The 25,443-nt window shown below is 40.1% G+C and overlaps 1 protein-coding gene across 1 annotated transcript in view; it reads left to right on the top strand.

Annotated features, from left to right (window-relative positions):
* The window catches only part of LOC108695328 (signal recognition particle subunit SRP72), a 30,615-nt gene extending 12,846 nt beyond the window's left edge, over positions 1-17,769 (top strand). The window contains 11 exon segments of the mRNA XM_041584521.1: positions 10,900-10,964; positions 12,261-12,326; positions 12,328-12,378; positions 13,299-13,402; positions 13,863-13,884; positions 13,887-13,945; positions 14,162-14,296; positions 14,859-14,890; positions 16,596-16,755; positions 17,569-17,653; positions 17,655-17,769. Coding sequence (XP_041440455.1) covers positions 10,900-10,964; positions 12,261-12,326; positions 12,328-12,378; positions 13,299-13,402; positions 13,863-13,884; positions 13,887-13,945; positions 14,162-14,296; positions 14,859-14,890; positions 16,596-16,755; positions 17,569-17,653; positions 17,655-17,750 — 875 coding nt within the window. The 3' untranslated portion in view covers positions 17,751-17,769.
* The last annotated feature ends 7,674 nt before the right edge of the window (positions 17,770-25,443 follow it).

Here is a 25,443-nt window from a genome sequence, read left to right as displayed (position 1 = left end):
CACAGATCTGACTTACCCCAGGCGGGATCTTCTACTACAGGGACCCATTGGCCATCACAACCCGTGACTCTTCGTTTTGACGGGATGGCTGTTGAAGCTGCCATTTCGAGATGCAAGGGACTTTCCAAGAAGGTTATAGAAACTATGATCAAGGCTTGTAAGCCTACTTCATCTAAATCCTATCATAGGGTGTGGAATTGGTGCAGAGAATCCCATGTACCATTCCTGCAACTTGACATTCCACGGGTGCTAATGTTTTTTTCAGCAGGGTGTTCAGCTCGGACTCAAACTCAGTTCCATCAAGTTCCAAGTTTCGGTACTTTCAGGTCTCAGTCAAGCACGACTGGCGCTGGACGACTCCGTTGGAACATTCATACAGGAAGTGGCTCACCTGGTTCCTCCCTTCCGCCAACTGGTCCCGGGTTGGGACCTTAACCTTGTGCTAGATGCTCTTCTTGAACCACCCTTCGAACCCCTGGATTCAATCTCCGACACATGGCTAACATGAAAGGGGTCGTATTTCTAGTAGCTATATCCTCAGCTAGAAGGGTGTCCAAATGGGAGGCCTTGTCATGTGACCCCGCTTTCTTGACTTTCAACAAAGCTGTGTTGCACACAGTTCCATCAACGCCACAACAGTAGATTACATAAATGTAAAGGAGGGACACGCAGCGCAGCAGCTCTAGCAAAGTCCCAACAGATCTTAGCTTGGGAAGAAACCAACTCTGCTCAGCTATCAGCCATTCACATCCCAGGCGTGTCAAACACGAAAGCAGATTTTCTCAGCTGAAATCAACTAGACCCAGGGGAATGGGAACTTCACCCAGAAGCCTTCCAGGAACTAGTGTGTCATTGGGGTATCCCTCTGATGGATCTGATGGCATCCAGAACCAACTGAAAGGTGCCAAAGTTTGGAAGATCCAGAGATCCAAGGGCGGCCTGGGTAGATGCCATGAACCAAAAATGGCACTTCAATCTAGCCTACATATTCCCACCCCTTCCAATGCTACCTCGAGTTGGACGCTGTGTGACCCTTCCTGGGCACCAAAGGAATTACAAATAAGGCCTGGGTTCGCCAATATGGCTTGGATGGTTCCAGGTATTTGTGTAAGGCTCTGACCACGTCCAGGGTGTTGAGCCCGAGTTCCTTCTGATTCTTTGGATCTGGACAGAGAGATGGCATTACGATTTCTTGATTCATGTGAAAGGCGGAGACCACTTTGGCAGAAGTTTTACCTGCAACTTACTAGCTGCTTTCGAAGTAAAACTCCCAAACTTGGCTGTTCTTTTATTAGACACCAGTGGGATCACCTGACTATAGCTTGCAAGAGAGGGAGCTACAACATAGAGCTGGTCACTGCTCCTGTATAACTATAAGAAACAATGGAAAGTTGTGCTCACCACTATCTTTTTTTAAAACCATTAGGTGTGGGTGCAATGAGGCTGTGACCATCAAATACATATAGACAAATACAAGAGGTCCTCTGCACTCAACCCATTATCAATATATTTAAGACAGAAATTCCACACAAAATTGGAGTGCTCACCTCAGACACTTTTCTTTTCAGATCAGGTGCTTCTAGCAGTATTCGATCACGCCTGCCACGGATCCAAACTGATTATAGAAATCCAATATACTGCAGCACACTGTAATTTGTGTAAATATAAAGATGTGCTTTATTGGCTCAAATACAAGCAGACATGTGGCAACGTTTCGGGCCTCGCAGGACCCTTTCTCAAGCCTGTGAAATCACATACTGTTTCGTGTTAAATAGGGTAAAAATGGGTGGGGGAACCTTGAAAAAAGTGGGCGGAAACATTCGTGTTCATTAGTGATCCCTAATTGTATAACAATGGTCACAATAAATATGTAATACAATTAAATCCACTTAAAATCACATTTTCAATATATCAAAAAACCTCATAGTGTCCATATTTGTGATAATGTCCAGAAAGGGTTAAAAAGTTTCTTTTCATCAGTGTCCCTGTAAATTGTAACCTTATTCAGTGATAAAAAGCAATTGCTTTAAAAAGAGAAACAAAGTTTAAAAACAATATCATTACATTCAGAGAATCTGAGACACTTGAACTTTACCTTACATGCACATTGTGTTCTGTGTTTCATTTTGTGACTGCTTACTTTGTGCAGAAGGTGGTTTCAGCACTCAGAATGTTCTGATATCTTATTCTTTATTCAATAACCTTGAGAAAAAAGGCATACATATGTTTTATTTCAATTGACAGTTTTCAATATATTTGTATATTCTCAATCAATAACAGTAAGATCTATTTCACAATGTCTGTTCCCTACTGGTATATAAACATAGCTGGAGTATAATCTTTATTTAAGCCCCTGGGCCAGACCGTATCTAATCTATGGATCCATTGCATTTCAAGTTTATGCAATAACTTTAATCTATTCCCTCCTCTCCTGGGTTGCTCGGCCGAATCAATCACCTGAAACCTCAGTTGACTCACTGAGTGCCCTGCCTGTTTAAAATGTGCGGGGACAGGCAATGTGGTTAATCCCTTTCGTATGGTTGATTTATGTTTGGATATTCTATCTTTGATCTTTTGTGTTGTTTCCCCCACGTAAAGCAAACCACACGGACACTTGAGTAAATAAATTACAAAGGTTGAATCACAGGTGTAATATTGTTTAATTGAATATTTCTTTCCAGAATGTGGGTGATGGAAATTTTCCCCTTTAATCACCGAATTGCATTGTATGCAGTGTAAACATGGGAAAGTCCCGAATTTAGGTTTATTAAGGAAACGTGTACGTTCCTTCTTCGAGCCCCCTATGTCCGCCTTAATTAGTCTATCTTTTAAATTTCTGGCTCTTTTATAAGCCATCATTGGTCGTATCTGGAATTCGGGTACATCCGGTAAACAGGATTGTAACAAATGCCAATGACTTTGTATAATTTGTCCCACTTGTCTGCTGGCTGTACTGTAGTTGCTTACAAACACCATTTTATTGTCATCTTTCTTTTTATCGGGCACCTTAGACAAAAGACTATCTGTGGTTTTATTTTGTACTTTTTTTATACTTTTCTCTAAGGTGTCCCTGCCATACCCCCTCTGATTAAAACGTACTAGCATATTTTCCATTTGTTCTTCACATTCTTTAGAATCGCTTGTTATACGTTTAACTCTTGCCAGTTGAGATATTGGAAGAGAATTTTTTAGGGGTTCTGGGTGAAAACTTTCAAAGTGTAGAAGATTGTTCTTATCCGTCTTTTTCCTAAATAGACTGGTCTTAAGTGTTTCACCCACTCTAGTAATACTCACATCAAGAAAGTTTATTGTTGTGTTGTTCGATTCAACTGTGAATTTCACATTGTTATCAATCTGATTTAAGAAGTTGTGGAAGAGGGACAAACTTTCTTGTGACCCATCCCAAATTAGCAGCAGGTCATCGATATATCGTAAATATAGTAGGCAATGTGATTTCCACAGTTGATTTTCGTAAACAATCATGTCCTCTATAAACGACAAAAAAAGGTTGGCATACGTGGGGGCCACATTACTCCCCATCGCCGTACCCCTCTGTTGTATATAGAAAGTGTCCCCAAATAGGAAATAGTTTTGGTGTAACACTATTTCCAATAATGAGAGCAAAAAGACTTTTTGTCTGGTGGTATAATTTGTTGTATCTAGGAAGTGTTCCACTGCTTTCAAACCCAAGTTATGTGTTATCGATGTATACAAACTCGTAACGTCAAAACTGACTAGTAATATATCATGTGAAGGTAATACGATATCTTTCAACAATGTGAGTAGATGGGTAGTGTCTTTAACATATGATCTTGTATTTTGCACTAATGGTTGCAACACTTTGTCTAAGTAGACAGCCAGAGGGGACAACACTGAATCCGTACCTGCGACAATAGGGCGACCTGGTGGTTTCTGCATATTTTTGTGTATTTTTGGTAAGGTGTAAAACACCGGTGTAATCGGGTCATCTTTAATAAGGAAGCGTTTCAAATCATCGGCTATTACCCCTTCCTCTGCAGCTGTATATACTGTATCCATAATACACTGTTGAATGGATATCAACGGATCAGCTTCCATTTTTTTATATACATTAGCATCAGATAGTTGTGTATCGATCTCTTTCAAATAGTATTGTCTATTCATTACCACCAGGGCGCCTCCTTTGTCCGCAGGTTTCACAATCAATTTGTCATTTTGTATTAAATCTTTTATACATTTGTTCTCTTTATAGGTTAAATTAGGTTTAACCCCCATCATTGGATTACGTTTGATCTTCTGTTTTAGAATGTCTACATCCCTGCTTACCAATTTAATATAAGCTTCAATAACATTATCTGTATTAGGTGGTACAAAATTACTTCTGTTACATAAGCCCACTGTTTTAATAGTGAGCTGTGAATGTCCCAATCCACCATTGCTGTATGAAACATGAGGGGCTGAAGGAATTTTTGAAAAGTGTCTTTTTAGCCTTATATTTCTAAAAAACCTTTGTAAGTCAATATCAAGGGAGAATGTATCACAGGCACTAGTGGGGCTGAAAGAGAGACCCTTTTGTAGCACAGACATTTGTAATGGTGTCAACATAATATCAGAAATGTTATATACTAACGTGTCTGATGTTTCTTCCGTGCCTGTCTGTTGGGTTGTTGCCTCCGTTCTGTAGATTGATTCGACTCCCTGATGTATATTCGATCCTTGTTGCGATCGGTTCCTCCTGTGGCCTCTGCGCGTCTTCGGCTGGATGTATCCGGGGGACTGTAATCTAAAAAAGAACCCGAACCTTCTGAAGTGCTTCCCTCCGTGCGATTATCCGGTGACCGTTGGCGGGGTGCTTTCTTCGTCGGTAACCAGCGTGTCTGCAGATCTCCTTGTCGCTCACGCTCACGTGGTGTGTCCCAGCGTATGTTGCGATGCGTTCCACTGCGATGCGTTCCAGCACTCACTCCCGCCTGGTTCCACTGGTAGATATTGCCGGTTCGGTAGTCCTCCGTATCTCTCTGGAACTTGAATCTTTTGCGCTCCTCCACTACTCTACGATGCTTTGCTGTTGTATCTCTTATACTGGTAAGGATTTCTCCTGCCTCATCTGGTCGTGTCGCGTCTTTTAGTTGTTGTTCTAGTGAAGTAATGCGCTGTTGCACCCCAGGAATGGCTTGCTGTATATATTCAATATTCAATAGCAGTATATCTAAGGAGCACTTATTGACTATTTGTTCATACCTTTTAATGAAGTCAGTGTTCTCAGAGAATATAGTCGGTCGTAAATTAACCCTTAGGCCACGTGGTATCCGTTGTGCCTTGTAATATTCCTTAAGTGTGATAGAATGGAGATTAAGACCAGTTAGTCTCTTGTTTTCTTTCTCCAACTCTCGTGCTATGTTATTCCCAGTAGGTTCAGTTAGGAAGGAGTTATCACTCTGTTCCAATCCGAGAATGCGAATCGCATCTGCCTCGGTATATGCAAAAATTGCAGATTCCTGTGTAGACGAGCCTTGTTGAGACATTTCTTAATACAAAAATTCTGTGGGAGCTTTCTCCTGGCAGGATTTACCTGTGCATGTAAGGTAAAGTTCAAGTGTCTCAGATTCTCTGAATGTAATGATATTGTTTTTAAACTTTGTTTCTCTTTTTAAAGCAATTGCTTTTTATCACTGAATAAGGTTACAATTTACAGGGACACTGATGAAAAGAAACTTTTTAACCCTTTCTGGACATTATCACAAATATGGACACTATGAGGTTTTTTGATATATTGAAAATGTGATTTTAAGTGGATTTAATTGTATTACATATTTATTGTGACCATTGTTATACAATTAGGGATCACTAATGAACACGAATGTTTCCGCCCACTTTTTTCAAGGTTCCCCCACCCATTTTTACCCTATTTAACACGAAACAGTATGTGATTTCACAGGCTTGAGAAAGGGTCCTGCGAGGCCCGAAACGTTGCCACATGTCTGCTTGTATTTGAGCCAATAAAGCACATCTTTATATTTACACAAATTACAGTGTGCTGCAGTATATTGGATTTCTATAATCAGTTTGGATCCGTGGCAGGCGTGATCGAATACTGCTAGAAGCACCTGATCTGAAAAGAAAAGTGTCTGAGGTGAGCACTCCAATTTTGTGTGGAATTACTGATCCTGCCAGGAGAAAGCTCCCACAGAATTTTTGTATTAAGAAATGTCTCAACAAGGCTCGTCTACACAGGAATCTGCAATTTTTGCATATACCGAGGCAGATGCGATTCGCATTCTCGGATTGGAACAGAGTGATAACTCCTTCCTAACTGAACCTACTGGGAATAACATAGCACGAGAGTTGGAGAAAGAAAACAAGAGACTAACTGGTCTTAATCTCCATTCTATCACACTTAAGGAATATTACAAGGCACAACGGATACCACGTGGCCTAAGGGTTAATTTACGACCGACTATATTCTCTGAGAACACTGACTTCATTAAAAGGTATGAACAAATAGTCAATAAGTGCTCCTTAGATATACTGCTATTGAATATTGAATATATACAGCAAGCCATTCCTGGGGTGCAACAGCGCATTACTTCACTAGAACAACAACTAAAAGACGCGACACGACCAGATGAGGCAGGAGAAATCCTTACCAGTATAAGAGATACAACAGCAAAGCATCGTAGAGTAGTGGAGGAGCGCAAAAGATTCAAGTTCCAGAGAGATACGGAGGACTACCGAACCGGCAATATCTACCAGTGGAACCAGGCGGGAGTGAGTGCTGGAACGCATCGCAGTGGAACGCATCGCAACATACGCTGGGACACACCACGTGAGCGTGAGCGACAAGGAGATCTGCAGACACGCTGGTTACCGACGAAGAAAGCACCCCGCCAACGGTCACCGGATAATCGCACGGAGGGAAGCACTTCAGAAGGTTCGGGTTCTTTTTTAGATTACAGTCCCCCGGATACATCCAGCCGAAGACGCGCAGAGGCCACAGGAGGAACCGATCGCAACAAGGATCGAATATACATCAGGGAGTCGAATCAATCTACAGAACGGAGGCAACAACCCAACAGACAGGCACGGAAGAAACATCAGACACGTTAGTATATAACATTTCTGATATTATGTTGACACCATTACAAATGTCTGTGCTACAAAAGGGTCTCTCTTTCAGCCCCACTAGTGCCTGTGATACATTCTCCTTGATATTGACTTACAAAGGTTTTTTAGAAATATAAGGCTAAAAAGACACTTTTCAAAAATTCCTTCAGCCCCTCATGTTTCATACAGCAATGGTGGATTGGGACATTCACAGCTCACTATTAAAACAGTGGGCTTATGTAACAGAAGTAATTTTGTACCACCTAATACAGATAATGTTATTGAAGCTTATATTAAATTGGTAAGCAGGGATGTAGACATTCTAAAACAGAAGATCAAACGTAATCCAATGATGGGGGTTAAACCTAATTTAACCTATAAAGAGAACAAATGTATAAAAGATTTAATACAAAATGACAAATTGATTGTGAAACCTGCGGACAAAGGAGGCGCCCTGGTGGTAATGAATAGACAATACTATTTGAAAGAGATCGATACACAACTATCTGATGCTAATGTATATAAAAAATGGAAGCTGATCCGTTGATATCCATTCAACAGTGTATTATGGATACAGTATATACAGCTGCAGAGGAAGGGGTAATAGCCGATGATTTGAAACGCTTCCTTATTAAAGATGACCCGATTACACCGGTGTTTTACACCTTACCAAAATACACAAAAATATGCAGAAACCACCAGGTCGCCCTATTGTCGCAGGTACGGATTCAGTGTTGTCCCCTCTGGCTGTCTACTTAGACAAAGTGTTGCAACCATTAGTGCAAAATACAAGATCATATGTTAAAGACACTACCCATCTACTCACATTGTTGAAAGATATCGTATTACCTTCACATGATATATTACTAGTCAGTTTTGACGTTACGAGTTGTATACATCGATAACACATAACTTGGGTTTGAAAGCAGTGGAACACTTCCTAGATACAACAAATTATACCACCAGACAAAAGTCTTTTTGCTCTCATTATTGGAAATAGTGTTACACCAAAACTATTTCCTATTTGGGGACACTTTCTATATACAACAGAGGGGTACGGCGATGGGGAGTAATGTGGCCCCACGTATGCCAACCTTTTTTTGTCGTTTATAGAGGACATGATTGTTTACGAAAATCAACTGTGGAAATCACATTGCCTACTATATTTACGATATATCGATGACCTGCTGCTAATTTGGGATGGGTCACAAGAAAGTTTGTCCCTCTTCCACAACTTCTTAAATCAGATTGATAACAATGTGAAATTCACAGTTGAATCGAACAACACAACAATAAACTTTCTTGATGTGAGTATTACTAGAGTGGGTGAAACACTTAAGACCAGTCTATTTAGGAAAAAGACGGATAAGAACAATCTTCTACACTTTGAAAGTTTTCACCCAGAACCCCTAAAAAATTCTCTTCCAATATCTCAACTGGCAAGAGTTAAACGTATAACAAGCGATTCTAAAGAATGTGAAGAACAAATGGAAAATATGCTAGTACGTTTTAATCAGAGGGGGTATGGCAGGGACACCTTAGAGAAAAGTATAAAAAAAGTACAAAATAAAACCACAGATAGTCTTTTGTCTAAGGTGGCCCGATAAAAAGAAAGATGACAATAAAATGGTGTTTGTAAGCAACTACAGTACAGCCAGCAGACAAGTGGGACAAATTATACAAAGTCATTGGCATTTGTTACAATCCTGTTTACCGGATGTACCCGAATTCCAGATACGACCAATGATGGCTTATAAAAGAGCCAGAAATTTAAAAGATAGACTAATTAAGGCGGACATAGGGGGCTCGAAGAAGGAACGTACACGTTTCCTTAATAAACCTAAATTCGGGACTTTCCCATGTTTACACTGCATACAATGCAATTCGGTGATTAAAGGGGAAAATTTCCATCACCCACATTCTGGAAAGAAATATTCAATTAAACAATATTACACCTGTGATTCAACCTTTGTAATTTATTTACTCAAGTGTCCGTGTGGTTTGCTTTACGTGGGGGAAACAACACAAAAGATCAAAGATAGAATATCCAAACATAAATCAACCATACGAAAGGGATTAACCACATTGCCTGTCCCCGCACATTTTAAACAGGCAGGGCACTCAGTGAGTCAACTGAGGTTTCAGGTGATTGATTCGGCCGAGCAACCCAGGAGAGGAGGGAATAGATTAAAGTTATTGCATAAACTTGAAATGCAATGGATCCATAGATTAGATACGGTCTGGCCCAGGGGCTTAAATAAAGATTATACTCCAGCTATGTTTATATACCAGTAGGGGAACAGACATTGTGAAATAGATCTTACTGTTATTGATTGAGAATATACAAATATATTGAAAACTGTCAATTGAAATAAAACATATGTATGCCTTTTTTCTCAAGGTTATTGAATAAAGAATAAGATATCAGAACATTCTGAGTGCTGAAACCACCTTCTGCACAAAGTAAGCAGTCACAAAATGAAACACAGAACACAATGTGCATGTAAGGTAAAGTTCAAGTGTCTCAGATTCTCTGAATGTAATGATATTGTTTTTAAACTTTGTTTCTCTTTTTAAAGCAATTGCTTTTTATCACTGAATAAGGTTACAATTTACAGGGACACTGATGAAAAGAAACTTTTTAACCCTTTCTGGACATTATCACAAATATGGACACTATGAGGTTTTTTGATATATTGAAAATGTGATTTTAAGTGGATTTAATTGTATTACATATTTATTGTGACCATTGTTATACAATTAGGGATCACTAATGAACACGAATGTTTCCGCCCACTTTTTTCAAGGTTCCCCCACCCATTTTTACCCTATTTAACACGAAACAGTATGTGATTTCACAGGCTTGAGAAAGGGTCCTGCGAGGCCCGAAACGTTGCCACATGTCTGCTTGTATTTGAGCCAATAAAGCACATCTTTATATTTACACAAATTACAGTGTGCTGCAGTATATTGGATTTCTATATTTAAGACAGAGACATTTTGTTCATACTGCTACTGAAAATTGCCTAACCCTTTAAACAAAACAGGCATTGCAATATATATTGCAATATATTTATATGGATATGGGATGACTTTGACGTAGTTGGTCAGCTTAAATATATTGCAATATATGGACAAACAAAGGGTTTAAAGGGTGAGGCATTTTTCAGTAGCAGTATGCACAAAATGTCTCTGTCTTAAATATATTGATAATGGGTTGAGTGCAGAGGACCTCTTGTATTTGTCTATATGTATTTTGTGGTCACAGCCTCATGGCACCCCCACCTAATGGTTTTAAAAAATAGTGGTGAGCACAACTCTCCCTTGTTTGTTATAGGTATAACCAATTCAACAACTCTTATCTAAGGTTTTAGTTTAACTGTTTCGGACTCGCGCTAACCCTTAATGCAGGGGCCCCAACATTTTTTTTAATCCATGAGCCAAATTCAAATCTAAAACAAGTTAGGGAGCAATATAAGTATACGAAAAAATCCTGGGGATGCCAAATATGGGCTGTGATTGGCTATTGGTATTCCCTATATGAACCTACAGGAGGCTCTTTTTGACAATACATAATGTGTGTTTTTATGTAAAAATAAGCATCTGCTTTGAGGTCACTGGGAGCAACATTCATTGGGTTGGCAAGCAACATGTTGCTACATTTTGTGAACTTTGCAAGCAACATAAGGCATGAACGAAAAACACCCTGTGTGCAATCAGTTTAAATTCTTTGGATATTTCATTTGTTTTTTTACAGAAAGTTTTATCAGTAATTTAGAAGCAGAAAAATGTAAATACTGATAATTTGCTTTCCAGGAAATGTTACAAAAGCTTGTATGATCCTCAAAAGCATTAAGGAGCTACAACATACACCTGGCATGGTGAGTTTTTGCTTGATTTTAAATAACTTATTTTGTTGTAGTTGTTGGTATATGGCACACACATCATTTCTCATTTTACAAGAGATAAGGAGGTTCAAAATTCACTTTGCCACCTTTTACTGTTTCCTATTCAATAAAATTGGAAATGCTGTGCCTATGGCAGATACTGGCAGGGATCGACCTGTATCTCTCAGGAGTGTAAATACTAGCATTCCTAAGTTAAGCCTGTGTGTCAGAAAGCTGGAAAGAGGCAGAACAGGAAGGCAAATAATTAAAAAAAACTAACAAATGAAGACCAATTGCAGTGTTTCTGGGAATAAAACATTCTGTAACATGCTAAAAATTTACGTAATTGTGAGCCACCCCTTTAAAAATTTAAATAGTTTGATAGATTATTACTAGTCAATTGCCTTATTTTTGTGCATTGTTTTTTTTTTGTTTTTTTTAAAATATTGCTTATTTTTATTTTCAACTTCAAGGGGTTACAGAAGAGAAAAGGCGGGGGGAGATTATCAGGTACAGTTTTAGTCATCAGCAGTTGATACATTATACAATATTAACTCACATTCAAGTTCCGACTCACATAGGCACATTAAAAGTGTTTGGTTTGGTTTATCTAGTGTTACCCTGGTGGGCCTATAGCACTCATCGGGAATTGGCCTGTGCGTTGTTTAACACAATTGTGCTTAAGGGAATTGTTCAGGAAAAAAATAAAAACTGGATAAATAAAGAGGCTGTGCAAAATAAAAAAACATTTCAATATAGTTAGTTAGCCAAAAATGTAATCTGTAAAGGCTGGAGAGATTGGATGTCTAACATAATAGCCAGAACTCTACTTCCTGCTTTGCAGCTCTCTTGGTTTCCACTGATTGGTTACCAGCTAGTAACCAATCAGTGATTTGTTGGGGGGCCACATGGGTCATAACTGTTGCATTGAAACCTGACCTGCATGCTGATGGATCAATTGCAAACTCACTGAACATTTATGTCCCATTTGGCGCCCCTTGAAGTCGCTGACTGACTCAAGTTAGAGAGCTGAAAAGCAGGAAGTTGTGTTCTGTCATATAAAACATCCAGTCACTCCAGCCTTTATAGATTACATTTTTGTCCAACTATATTAGAAACATTTTTTATTTTGCACTAAACTATTCCTTTAAAGTGTTGCTCTTCCTGTCAGGGTAACAGGCCAGATTCTGACACTCACTCACACACCCTCACTCTAGATAGTAGTAAAATTATGAAATTATTTGTAATTGCTACATATAATAAACTAATCATTTACCCTCATTTCCCTAGGTGTCTGCACTTGTAACTATGCACAGCCATGATGAAGATATAGACTATTGCTATTGAAGTATTTTGAAGTATTTTTGAAGTATTTTCTAATGCAATCAGCTGGTATCAAGAAAACCAAGTAAGTCGTGGATTTCTGCACATAAGCATTTATTTGTGAAAGAAGTTCCTGGATCCCACCTAAAGAAGCACAGGAGGCATTTTAAAGGTGCAAACGCTGGCCTGGAACACTGCAATATCTTTATATTTAGAAAGCTTTTCACAGTTATTACCAAAAGACTGCATTCACTAACACTGTTGTTTATGGGTGTTTTTATATACCGAATTTATTTTATTGTCCCTTTTTGACTGCAGATAAAAAAACTCTCTTATGGCAGTTAATTGTAGTTGGGTGAATACATTTTTGATTTAAATTGTTTGTAAATATGTTAATGTTGAGATTATAGTTCTTCAGGTCGGGGCATCTCATTCCAACTGTGTATGTATGAAAATATTGTTTTCACCTTCAAACAACTAGTTGGTTTCGGATAGATTATCAGAAATAACAACTTTTTCCAATGACTTTCTATTTTCTATGTGTGACGGTTTTTCTAATATTGAAGTGTAAAGTGTCATTTCTCACCTTCTGAAGCCTCTCTGGGAGGGGGGGCCGCCGATGTAAACTGTTCTAAATGGATACATTTAGTTGATACATTTCTTATCTTTGTCCCTGCTGAGCAGAATCTCTGGGTTTCATTACAGGCAGCTGTTAGAATTGATACAATAGTTGCTAATACTCCAGAAATGCTGCTGAGAAATGTATCAACTCAATGTTGCAAAATTGTAACAGTTTAGACTACACACCTGACTGAGCTGCCAGACTAACACCAGAGACACGAACATTCAACTTTAAACTTAGATTTTGGAAAAAACGTAAAAAATAAATAATGTAAAGTAATTGAAAAAAGTCTTTATTTCTGGGGAACAATCTAAAAACAACTGAATTGAAAAAAGTGTTTGGAGGTGAAGAACCCCTTTAACTGTATGTAATGTCTTTGACAGGCAAACTCCCCAGTGCACTTGTCTTTAGTAAGAGAGGCAGCTAACTTCAAATTAAAACAGGGACGAAAAAAAGATGCAATTTCTGATCTGGAACATTTATGGAAGTAAGTGCCATTGTCAATTTTCCTGTACCTTTTTGATGCACAATATGGGGCACATTTACTTAGCTCGAGTGAAGGATTAGAATAAAAAATACTTTGAATTTCGACTATTCGACCATTCGATAGTCAAAGTACTGTCTCTTTAAAAAAAACTTCGACCAACTACTTCGCCACCTAAAACCTACCGAGCATCAATGTTAGCCTATGGGGAAGGTCCCCATAGGCTTTCTAGCCTATTTGGGATAGAAGGAAAATCGTTTGATGGATTAAAATCCTTAGATTCGTTCGATTTGAAGGATTTGATAGTTCGATTCGAACAATTATTCCTTCGATATTCGAAGTCGAAGGATTTAACTTCGAGGGTTGAATATCGAGGGTTAATAAACCCTCGATATTCGACCATAAGTAAATGTGCCCCTAAATGTTTTTTTTTTATTTGTTTCATTATAAATTTTCTTTGCAGACAAAACCCCAAAGACATACTGTACATACCTTGGCCCAGCTAATCTCTGCTTATTCACTAGTGGATGCAGAAAAAGCAAAAATGTATCCTTCCTGGTTATTACTCAATTAACTACAATTTCTTCTGCCAAATTATGCATTTTACTTTTGTACAATTAGTACTTTTGTATGATATAGCATATGTTTTCTGCTTTTCTTTCATGCCTTTTATATGTGATTCAAATAAAATAAGTAGAATTATTTTGTATTAATAAAGATGTATAGCACAAAGTCTTGTTTTCCTTAGTGTGAGTCATTCAGACTTAGCAAGCATTTGCCATCTTCTGACACCATGAAGCTGAAAGTAGATGTCGATGCCCTAGAAAATTCTACTGGAGCTACTTTTACTAGGAAAAAAGCTGCAAAAGTTGCTGTAGAACAGACAAAGGAAGAAGGGTTTGTACTATAAACAGGGCAGTATATGTGATCAACTAAAATGTCACTGTTGCCTTTCTAATTAAAAGCAACTCAACTTTTGAACTTTTAAAAAATAATTTTTTGTAGAATAATCTTTTGAACTGGAATGTCCTCTTGTGCTGGGAAGTTATTTTCTGGCAGGCTCCATTTGACAGGATCTAAGGGCACTTTTGAGTAGCCCAAAAACCCGGCGTTGAAGTGTTCATGTCAGCACTTGTCACTCGACAGCCTGGTGGAAAAGCATTCAAAAGTTTTTTCAGTCAACTTGTCATGTCATTGCCTTATGTAGCTCACTATACAGCCAAACAATAACTTATGTTGTATAATATAGAAGAACTACTACGATATCCATGTTTCAGAAATACGAGCTTAGGAGGCAGCCTCTAAATACCTCTGGCACAAAATAATGTAACAGAAAGAAATAGATTTTTAACTAGGAGTTTTTTTTTCAGTAAAACCACAAGAATATTTAACATATTATAGCCAGGGTTGCCACATAGATTTTCTTGTTTTTTGAATATTTTTTTCTTCTACAATGCAGGCAAACTGACATTAAGAAGAAAAAAAAGAAAGGTATTTCCTGTTTCAAGTTAAATATTAGTAGGGTTAATGCTGATGTAACATAAGATGGATGTGGAATTGGGAAATATTTAAACTCATTAAAAATGTCTTTTGTGTTGACCTCTCCTTTTTTGTGCAGCCTATTGTCATAGAACTCAAGACAATTGTTCAAAAATGCGAAATTGTCATTTCCATTCCACATAAACCAAGGAAAGCAAATAGGTTTCACAATAAATTTCAATTTGACATTCAGGCTGAGATTCCAATAACATGAAATAAGGAATAATGTTAATTCATCCTAAATGGCGTATGGATTTAAGCACTCTAACCGATGATTCATCCCACACCCCACATAGCCTGAGAATTGTCATAGCCTATGAATTGCATTGCGGCATAAATGAAGAAGTGGTTATGGCGGAGCTCACCCAGGCATGTAGCGTCTCCTGGGCGGTCGCGGCGATCGCAATATTTTGGCTACTTCTCCCGAATAGTGCGCAATTTGACTCTCACTTTCAGCACTGACCGATCTAATATAACAGTGGGTGTGCAAGAACCAGAACCTACTTGTTTCGTGCCTCTATCCGTGGCACTTCAATTGCATTGACCTGGCTGTATCTTTCAAGTGGCATGAGTGCAGATCCATTTAAGTTTATAATGGACTATTGCTCACAGCAACACCCCACTTGTTGTTATCTAATTATGCTTTCAAGTTGGTCTGACAGCTACTGAAATACAGTGAAACCTCAATTTTGCTTCCCACGATTTTTGGTTTTCTCAAATTTACACCTTTTTTGTGGTTCTGCCAATTTAGAATTCATTCCTCTCATGTTACATTTTTATTTTTTACTGTAGTAGACTGTTGTATAACCAGCATTTAAAAAATTCCCTTAAAGAGAAGGTAAAATCACTAGGGGGCACATTTACTATGGGTCGAATATCGAAGGTTAATTAACCCTCGATATTCGACCGTCTAAGTAAAATCCTTCGACATCGAAGTCGAAGAATTTAGCGCATTTCCTGCGATCGAAGGAAAAATCGTTCGATCGAATGATTAAATCTTTCGAATCGAAGGATTTTAATCCATCGATTGAACGATTTTCCTTCGATCCCAAATTGGCTAGAAAGCCTATGGGGACCTTCCCCATAGGCTAACATTGATGTTCGGTAGGTTTTAGGTGGCGAAGTAGGTGGTCGAAGTTTTTTTTTAAAGAGACAGTACTTTAACTATCGAATGGTCGAACAATCGAATGATTTTTAGTTCGAATCGTAGTCGAAGGTCGAAGTAGTCGAAAAAATACTTCGAAATTCAAAGTATTTTTTATTCTAATCCTTCACTCGAGCTAAGTAAATGTGCACCTCCCAGGTGAATCAATTAGACTAGTAACATAATTTTTTTAAATTTGTTTGTACTTAACGAAAAAAAAACACCAAGGCAGTTTTAACTTTCAATTCGCAATTTGCAAAGTCTTTATTAAGAAATTAAGAGACAGGGCGACGATCCTACCTTCTATAGGATATAGCCACGGAGGAGAAAACGAACGCTGCACAATGGATCGTCTCCCTGTAGCCGTTTCTGAAGAGGAGCGCAAGTAGAGAATCGGTAAGTAATTTCTTAATAAAGACTTTGCGAATTGAAAGTTAAAACTGCCTTGGTGATTTTTAAACTTGGAAAAACAGTATTTCCTTCATATTGCTTTTAATATATTGTTTTGCATAGGAAAGATGCCCAAGAATTGTGATCCAAAGGTTACACCAGATCCAGAAAGATGGCTCCCAATGCGTGAGCGCTCTTATTATCGTGGAAAGAAGAAGGGGAAAAAGAAGGATCAGATAGGCAAAGGGACACAAGGAACCACATTATCTGCATCAGCTGAACTGTAAGTATTGCTCTTTATGCCTCTATGTGGGTACAGTAACACAAATCTCTTCAGGACCCTTTGATTGCCAGAATGCTTTGTAGTTTTTTTACAATGTAACTGGAATGTAATTAGAAGGATCTCCTCAACAAAGTCTGTTGAACTGCATGCAGTTTACCGTGTTAGTATAGTTAAAAATCCATCTCTGCTTTTTGTTTTATTAAGGAACTGCCTATTGGACATAGATGTAACTGGTTTTAACCCTCCTTTTATAATTTTCTTTTTTTTTACATTTTGCTTGCTTTGTCTGCTCTTGCTTTCCATTCTGCCTTTATCTCTTGATATCATTATCTACTTACCTTTCATACTTCTATATATGGACCATAGAGGGCCCCTAAATATTATTCTCTATTCTTGTAAAGTTAATTACTTTTAATATTAGAGATGCACCAAATTTAGAATCCTGCCTTTTTCAGCAGGATTCGGATCACGGAGCTTTCTGTCGTAAAACAAGGAAAACATGTTTTTTCCACTTTTTGCCTTCCCATTCCTAATTTGCAAATGCAAAATAGGATTTGGTTTGGTATTCGGCTGAATCTTTCATGAAGGATTCATGGATTTGGCCAAATCCCAAATAGTGGATTCGGTGCATGACATCATGGATTTTTTTTATGCACTGTTATGTTTACAAGGACGTGATTGAAAATTTTGGACCACTATTAAACATGTTCAATATATTCTTTACTTATTTTATTGCACAATTACGTTGCTTTCACTTTCAAAAGATTTTAGACAGACCATTTAATTGTAAACCTTACTTATTTTATCTCTTAGGGATGCTAGTAAAACAGCAAGTAGTCCACCGACATCTCCACGACCTGGGTTGGCAGCACCAGGTGGCTCTTCCTCCGCTTCTAGCAGTCATTCCCCCCAGACATCAAAAGCCAGTAGGAGCTGCAGGAACAAAGAAGAAACAGCAGCAAAAGAAAAAGAAAGCAGGGAAAAGTAGTTGGTGATGAATCTGTATGCTCTAGAATAATTTGTCTTACCACAATTTTCTGTTTAGTACACTCAAGTTTTCAATTTATTGAAAAAGAAAAGTTTTCTTTTAATATTTACTTTATCTCTCCTCCCAACTATTTTTATTTTTAAGGACTATGTTTGTCATGGAGAAGAAAACATATGTCCAATGTCCATGTGAAACCTTAAGTTGTGCAAAACTAGAAAATGTGAACTCTTGTTTATTTTATCATTTGAGTTGAAATAAAGCAAGGCCCATACAACGTGAGTCTTGTTTTTATATTCATCCAATATAATAGCTTTTCAGAAGAACTACATTTCATGGCTGATATAGGAGATGGGTTTCTTCTTCCAATACACATGTGGGATACATTATCTGACTAGCCCTCAGCCTCCATCATGAAATTAATAATAATGAGGCCCCCCAGCACAGTGTGATCAGGAATCCCATAGCAGTAATATTAAGGCACATTAGTGAAATGATCTGCCACTTGGTCTATACTGCTGCCTGTGTGCTGAAGGTTTTAGCAATAGACACGTACTGGCATGTAGAGACATGCTGTTTTCACATACTTCTTAAGGGCTGAAGGTGTCAATAGACATACTGACGTGCCAGTACAGTCAACTAAAGAATTATGGTGTCACTATGTTCCAGTACGTGTCTATTGTTAACACTTTCAGCACAAAGGCAGCAGTATAGACCAAAGTGGCAGATCATTTCACTAATGTGCCCAAATATTACTGCTACGATTACTCGATTCCTGTAATTTAATGTTAATGGTTCAAAGAATGTCGGGCTGAATGGTCGGCCCTCACACATTTTCACCAAATCTGGCCCTTGTTGCAAAAAGTTTGGGCATCCCTGGGTTAAGGTATCGTAATCCAAATTATAAAACAATTTTCTCATGTGTGTGCTTGTGGACACAGGGAACCATGGGGTATAGCTGATGCCATTATGAGGTAGGACACAACAATAAATGAAAACTAGCTCCTCCCTTGCTGGCTATACCCCCCAGCAGTTGGAGCCTATTCCAGTTTTTTGATGTGTCCTCAGGAGGTCAGGACATGTCCTATTTTCTCTTCAGTATATATATTTTTTTACACATCGTATTTTATGATATATAGAGTTATGCCAGTTACCTACACTGTGTGGGATGCCTGTTGCATATTTCTCCCAACGTGGGAAGTGTGCCTGGGTTTCTTATGCTTCACAGCTCTAACCATCCAGTTGTTACCACCCTCTCTCATTGTGAACAGGAGGAGTGAACTGGCCAGGACACGGAAGGCACTTGGAACCTGGGGGGGGGGGGGGTAAGTACTTAACCTTCCCCTAGTCCCTGTCTCCTTTCACAGAGGAGAATGTTCCCTATCAGGCCGCATTAACTAATGTGGGTTCTTGGAGACCAAGGCTTATCGGCTTATTATGCACCATAACGGAACTTAGTCTTCCCCTGCACTTACATGCTTCCGCAGACACAGTGCGGCCGCATCCAGGAGAGCGCACCACAGCGAAAGGGAGCTGCTTAATATACAGGACACGGTGACTGTATAAAACCTAGCCCTTCCTTTGCCCCTGCAATATCCACAGCAGCGGTTCCTAAGCCTCTTGCTTAGGTACCAAAGCACCACCTTATCTCACGATGTCAGAGGGTAAGAGTGAGGCTCTTTATTCCAGGGGGAACCCAACTACCTCTGTCAAATACTTGTTTGTGGCAAGTGCCGTAAAAGACTCCCCTCAGGGCACAAGGAGCCTATATGCTCCAGATGCAAACTACCTGAGCCTGAAAAGGAACCCCCAGGCCCTGCTCTGGCTCAAAAAGATCAAGCCACTCTGGGTCCTACTGCTACCATTCAGGATGCCCCTACTGTATGTCAAACAGTTATTCCAGACTGGGCAGCCCAGTTAGCGACAGGTTTACCAAAGCTGGCATTGTCCTTAGACAAAATCCTTTCCAAATTATATAAACCCAGACATAGGGGTTAAAAACGCAGAGCAGATGAGGAAAGTGATAACAATTCAGAGATTCCTCACCGGCACCTCCGGACAGAGAGGAGGGACTCAGAAGGTGAATTATCTTGCAGCTCAGACCTTCTAGATGAGGAACCATCTAAATTCTCTGCTGAAGCAGTAGACAAATTAATCTCCTCTGTATTAGAAACTCTCAATATTCTGGAACCAGAGACCAGCACAGAATCTTCCAAGGTTCTGTTCAAAATGAACCAACTTTTCCTAGTCATTCACAGCTTGAGCAAATTATTCAACAGGAATGGAACAAGCCAGAAAGTTGAACCAAACCGCAGATTCCTCAAGCTTTACCCATTCTCTGCAGATACCACAGAGAAGTGGTCTTCACCGCCTTCGGTGGACGCACCGTTTCAAGCCTATCTAAGAACATGGCCCTGCCAGTCCCAGATGCCTCATCCTTTAAAGACCAGATGGACAAGAAAATGGAAGGGTAACTACGTTCCCTTTTCTCAGCCTCAGGCACTGCCCTTCATCCTATCTTGGCCACAGCATGGATCAGCAGGGCTGTCCAAACCTGGTCGGACTCCCTGGTTCAAGCAATTCTCTCCGGAGTTCCGCGACAAGAGCTGTCTCATCTGGCAGCCCAAATCAAAGACGTAAATGAATACATATGCGAGGCGGCCTTGGAGGCAACGCAAGTAGTCAGCAGAGCTTCAGCCCTATCAGTAGCCACCCGACGCTCCCTCTGGATGAAACTATGGTCTGTCGATTTATCTTCCAAAAAATCTCTTACACCGTTACCTTTTAAGGGAAAACTCCTATTCGGCCCAGATCTTGACAAGATCATCAGCCAAGCTACTGGTGGAAAGAGCACTTCTTCCCCAACCAAAAGCCCGCTCTTCCTTTCGTAGAGGAAGGTTATTTCGTCCCTCACAAAACAAGTGCTCTAGGCACTACCCACCATGGCATTCAACCTCCAGCAGGGGATGCTTTGCGGGTAAGGCCAGAACTTCCTGGCAGGCATGTAAACCCTCTACCAGAACACCTGACAAACCCTCTACCGCATGGCGGGAGATTCGATTCTCTTCCCCCCACCCCCTCCGCCGCTTCTTCATGTCAAGAAACCCATCAGAACAGAAGTTATTTCCTCAGTCCCCACAAAAGACCAGTTCAGAGGATACTACTCCAGTCTGTTTGTGGTTCCAAAAAAAGACGGATAAGTATGTCCAGTACTAGACTTAAAGTGAATCAACAGGTTAATTCGCCCCAGAAGGTTCAAACTGGAGTCCCTACGCTCCATCATTGCAGCTATGACTCCAGGCCAATTCCTAACATCCCTAGACATAAAGTACGCCTATCTACACTTGTCCATTTTTCAACCACATCAAAAGTACCTGTGCTTCACTGTACAAAATCACCACTACCAATTCAAGGTGCTCCCCTTCGGCCTCACATTGGCACCAATCTATCAATGTAGAAAAATCCTCCACAACACCCAGTCAGTCTATGGTCTTTCTAGGACTGTTGTTCGACACACAGACAGTGTCTCTGACCCAAGAAAAGATTGTACATCTCAAAGCTCTAATACGGTCCTTACTGGCAAAGACAAGTCACACAACCAGGTTCTGCATGAAAGTACTGGGGGTCATGGTGTCAACGATAGAAGCACAAATTCACATGAGAGAGCTGCAATGGAACATTCTCACGTCATGGAAAAGAAAGTTATTATTACAAGACATACGTCTCTCACACAAGACGCGAATATCCCTGACCTGGTGGTTACGAACACCTCTACTCTCCAGAGGAAAGCCTCTCTGAGCAGTGGAGAATAATGACAACGGATGTGAGCCTATCGGGTTGGGGGTCAGTCCTGGAGGGCGGTCAGCGCAAGGACTGTGGATTCAGGAGTAAAGCTGCTTATCCATAAATCTTTAAGAGATCAGAGCAATTCGGCTAGGACTACGACATTGGCAAGTAGAACTGTCGGGCCAACCAGTAAAGATACAGTCCAACAATTTGACAGCGGTGGCTTACATAAACCACCAAGGGGGCACAAGAAGCAGGGCGGCCCTACAAGAGGTCAAGCACATCTTTCAGTGGGCAGAACAAAATGTCAGATTATCGGCCATGTGCATTCCGGGTCTACAGAATTGGGAAGCAGACTTCCTCAGTCGCCAGACATTAGATCCAGGCGAATGGGCTCTAAAGGATGAGATATTCCAAGATATAACCACAAGATGGGGTTGGCCAAAGGTTGATCTGATGGCGTCCCGCCACAACCGGCAAGTACCAATGTTCTTTACATGCTGCCGGGACCCTCTGGCGCTAGCAGTAGACGCCCTCACAGTCCCCTGGAACATACGCATTCCCTCCAATTCCCCTGATGCCCAGAACGATCAAGAAGGTACACCACTCTCATCCTCATAGCTCCAAACTGGCCTTGACGTTCCTGGTTCTTGGATCTCATCAAAATGTCAATAGACAATCTGTGTATTCTACCAAACGTGCCAGACCTTCTACATCAGGGTCCAATTTGACACCCCAAGCCTCACAGCCTCAACTTGACTGTGTGGCTCTTGAGACCAGCATCTTAAAGCGAAAAGTATTCTCAAACGCTGTAGTCCGCACGATGAGGGCACGAAAACCTACTTCGGCCAAATCATACTACAGAGTATGGATCAGCTACAAATGATGGCCCCCCCGCCCTATTACTTGGGGACATCTTTGGTACGTCCCCATGGTACCCTGTGTCCCCCCCAAGCACACACTAGAGAAAAGGAGATTTTGTGTACTCACCATAATAAACCCAGATCCCAAGCATTCTGGATAATATATCCTATACCTGTACTAACAAAGGGTGCCAAAGATCGTCAAAGATTATCAAGCAGAAAATTAGATTTGCCTTTAATATAAACTGATGGTACAGGGCTGATTCTGAATTCTGATGCTAGTTGCACTGGTTTCTGAGCTGCCACGTAGTAATTATCTGTATCAATTCCTAATCAGCCTTATATTGTGACATTAATATTCTCTGCCTACTGTATATTTTGAGTCGGTCTCTAAGCTCGGTAACTGACAACAGCACAGAGTGTGTACATTGAATCAGCAGAGATGATTGGGGGCTACTGTGGGTGTCTTCAGAGACACAGATCTTTACTGCTAAAGGGCTGTGGTTGCTTTGGGCTGGTACAGAAGCCCATAACATAATGTACAACATTTCTAGCCTACTTTAGTTAAACTTTAGTTCTCCTTCAAAGGGTAACTAAAGTGAACATTTAATGCCCTCCAAACATGTACGTGAAAACCCCCTTCCATTCCACCTGCTATATATGTCTTTAGTGTGGCACCCATTGCACCTTAACTTCACAACAATGAGTGTGACCAAGTTTCAGACATGAATTATCTGCAGGTTAGTGTTCATTAAAGAACCAACAAAATCCAAACAACAACCAGAGAAGCAGGGAAAGTAAAGGACTTTTTTAGACCCTGTTAACTCCAAGCTAACCAGTTCAGATGAAATACTGATTAAAGTATGTAAAAAATAAAATAAAACTTAACTTTTAATCTAGGTTGGTTAAAAACACACACCCACCCACAAAGACAATGCCAGATAAGACTCCATTATAAGTGTATAGAAGTCCTGGACCGTGTCCCTAAAAAACACACATTTAAAAACCAGGCATAGGATGGATTTGTGGACTAATCGTGTAGTCAGCATTGTCATTACAACCTGACCACCATAATCTTTAAATATCAACTGTGCTTAAGTAGCCATTCCAAAGCCCTCCCTTCCAGCCATTCCCCAGCAAAGTTTCTACCTCGCTACGTGGGGAACAAGTGGGAGCTATCCGCCCACCATCCACCTATGCCAACCGCCCAACGCGTTTCACCATATTACACGGCTTCTTCAGGGGCATAAGTGCCGGGTGCATGTCCAAATGAGGTTTAAATAGATGTCCATTACCACTCGTGAGCGTTGGTAAACTAGCGTCACTTCCGTCCAGTCACTTCCGTCCAGTCACTTCCGGTTGCGCTCAGTGATTTGCCCACATTGGCCTCAACATTCAATTGCGCATGTGCTGCCCTTACTGTTGCGCAAAGACGGCTCAAGTTTCTTTCGCCGCACAGAATCTCCTGCTAGGTTGTCCCCGATGATTCGCAGTGCGCATGCGTAACACATTGTAATTTGTTACTGTGGACAAGGAAGCATCTCATTACCGGACTAACGATAACGCCAGTGTGGATATTATTAATCAGGGCACAGTAATGACAGAATGACATTCCGGACATATAAAAAATGCCTAGATATAACTAATTTGGCACTCAGTAAATTCGTAATTCGAAAAAACAAATACTTATTAGAGAGTCAGAAATTTTATACATATTGGAGAGTCATAATTTTTTTTTACATTTTTAAAGAAAAGGGGAGAAGGTAAAACCTTAATTCAGGCCATTAGGAACCCTAGTATTCAGCCAGTATATCCATTGAGCCTCTCGCTGCAACAATTTTCTGTCAATATCACCGACTTGCATGGTGGGTTCAATATGATCAACTGCTGTGAATTTTAGCATTTCAATGCTGCCATTATGGATTTCATTAATGTGTCTTGTCACTGACGTATTTCTCCTATGTTTGACTTCTCCCACATGTTCTAGAATTCTTCTCCTGAATTCTCGTAAGCTTGGAGTTAACAGGGTCTAAAATAGTCCTTTACTTTCCCTGCTTCTCTGGTTGTTGTTTGGACCCATTGCACCTTGCTACAGCTGTTCAGTTCTGTATTGGGCCAATTCAGTATCTGAGCTGGGGGTATGTTGTGAAAGCACATAAAAATGGTTTGCTCCTGGAACATTAATCTCCCCAGGGCTTGTAAAATACTGAGTGGAGGGAGTTAAGGGGGTTGTGTTATTATATCAGGGTGTCAAGATAAATGTGGATTTTTGAGCATTCTGTGCAATCATCTGCTGTGCTAGAAGTCATTATTAATTGATATATTGGAGTCTTTTCTTTTCACCTTACTCTACAAGATGTCCCCTATTACATTTATTTATAAGCTGCATACAATTAATTATATCATTTTAGTTCAGGTCAGTGCTTGTGTGCATTAGACCTATTCATGCTCAGTTTTGTGTGTAAATCTGTACACAATATATGTATGTATCAACACAGTATAGTGTTTGTGTGGTGTTGTGTATCTAGGGCCAGAACTAGGGCTAGGCAGAAGAGGCACATGCCTGGGGCACCAGGCACGTACCACTTCTGAAGCCTTCCCCTAGTTTGGACCGGTGTCCAGAACCTGTGGCAGCAACGTGTTCAGTGTGTGACACTAGCGTGTCCTCATCGCTTGCGATCTTCCGAGCAAGAAGATCTTCTGGAGTACATGTGCTTTTATGAGAGCATATTCCGCACCAACATATTCCACAGGGTCCTTCAATAAATGGGTGTATATGTTGCACATATAGATTCCATACAAAAATATGGCCGATAGAAGCAGTGAAGAGGGCCCTGCCCAAAAGAGCTAACATGGCAAAATCTCTTTTCTGAAGCGGAAGTTGTTTTTTATCCGTGTTTATCAGCTCTGCTTTGTGGAAATTTACTTGCATTTTTAAATGATACTTATGTTTTCAAAATGTGTGAAATGTCTTTAGCTAGATTCTGCAGTAAAAATAACATTCTGCTATTTTGTGATCTGTAGCATAGCTAAACTGAATTGGCCCTCAAACGA

This window comes from Xenopus laevis, chromosome 1L (assembly GCF_017654675.1).
Source record: "Xenopus laevis strain J_2021 chromosome 1L, Xenopus_laevis_v10.1, whole genome shotgun sequence".
Lineage (NCBI taxonomy): Eukaryota > Metazoa > Chordata > Amphibia > Anura > Pipidae > Xenopus > Xenopus laevis.
Note: the sequence above shows the minus strand (reverse complement) of the source record. Positions and strands in the feature narration are given on the sequence as shown.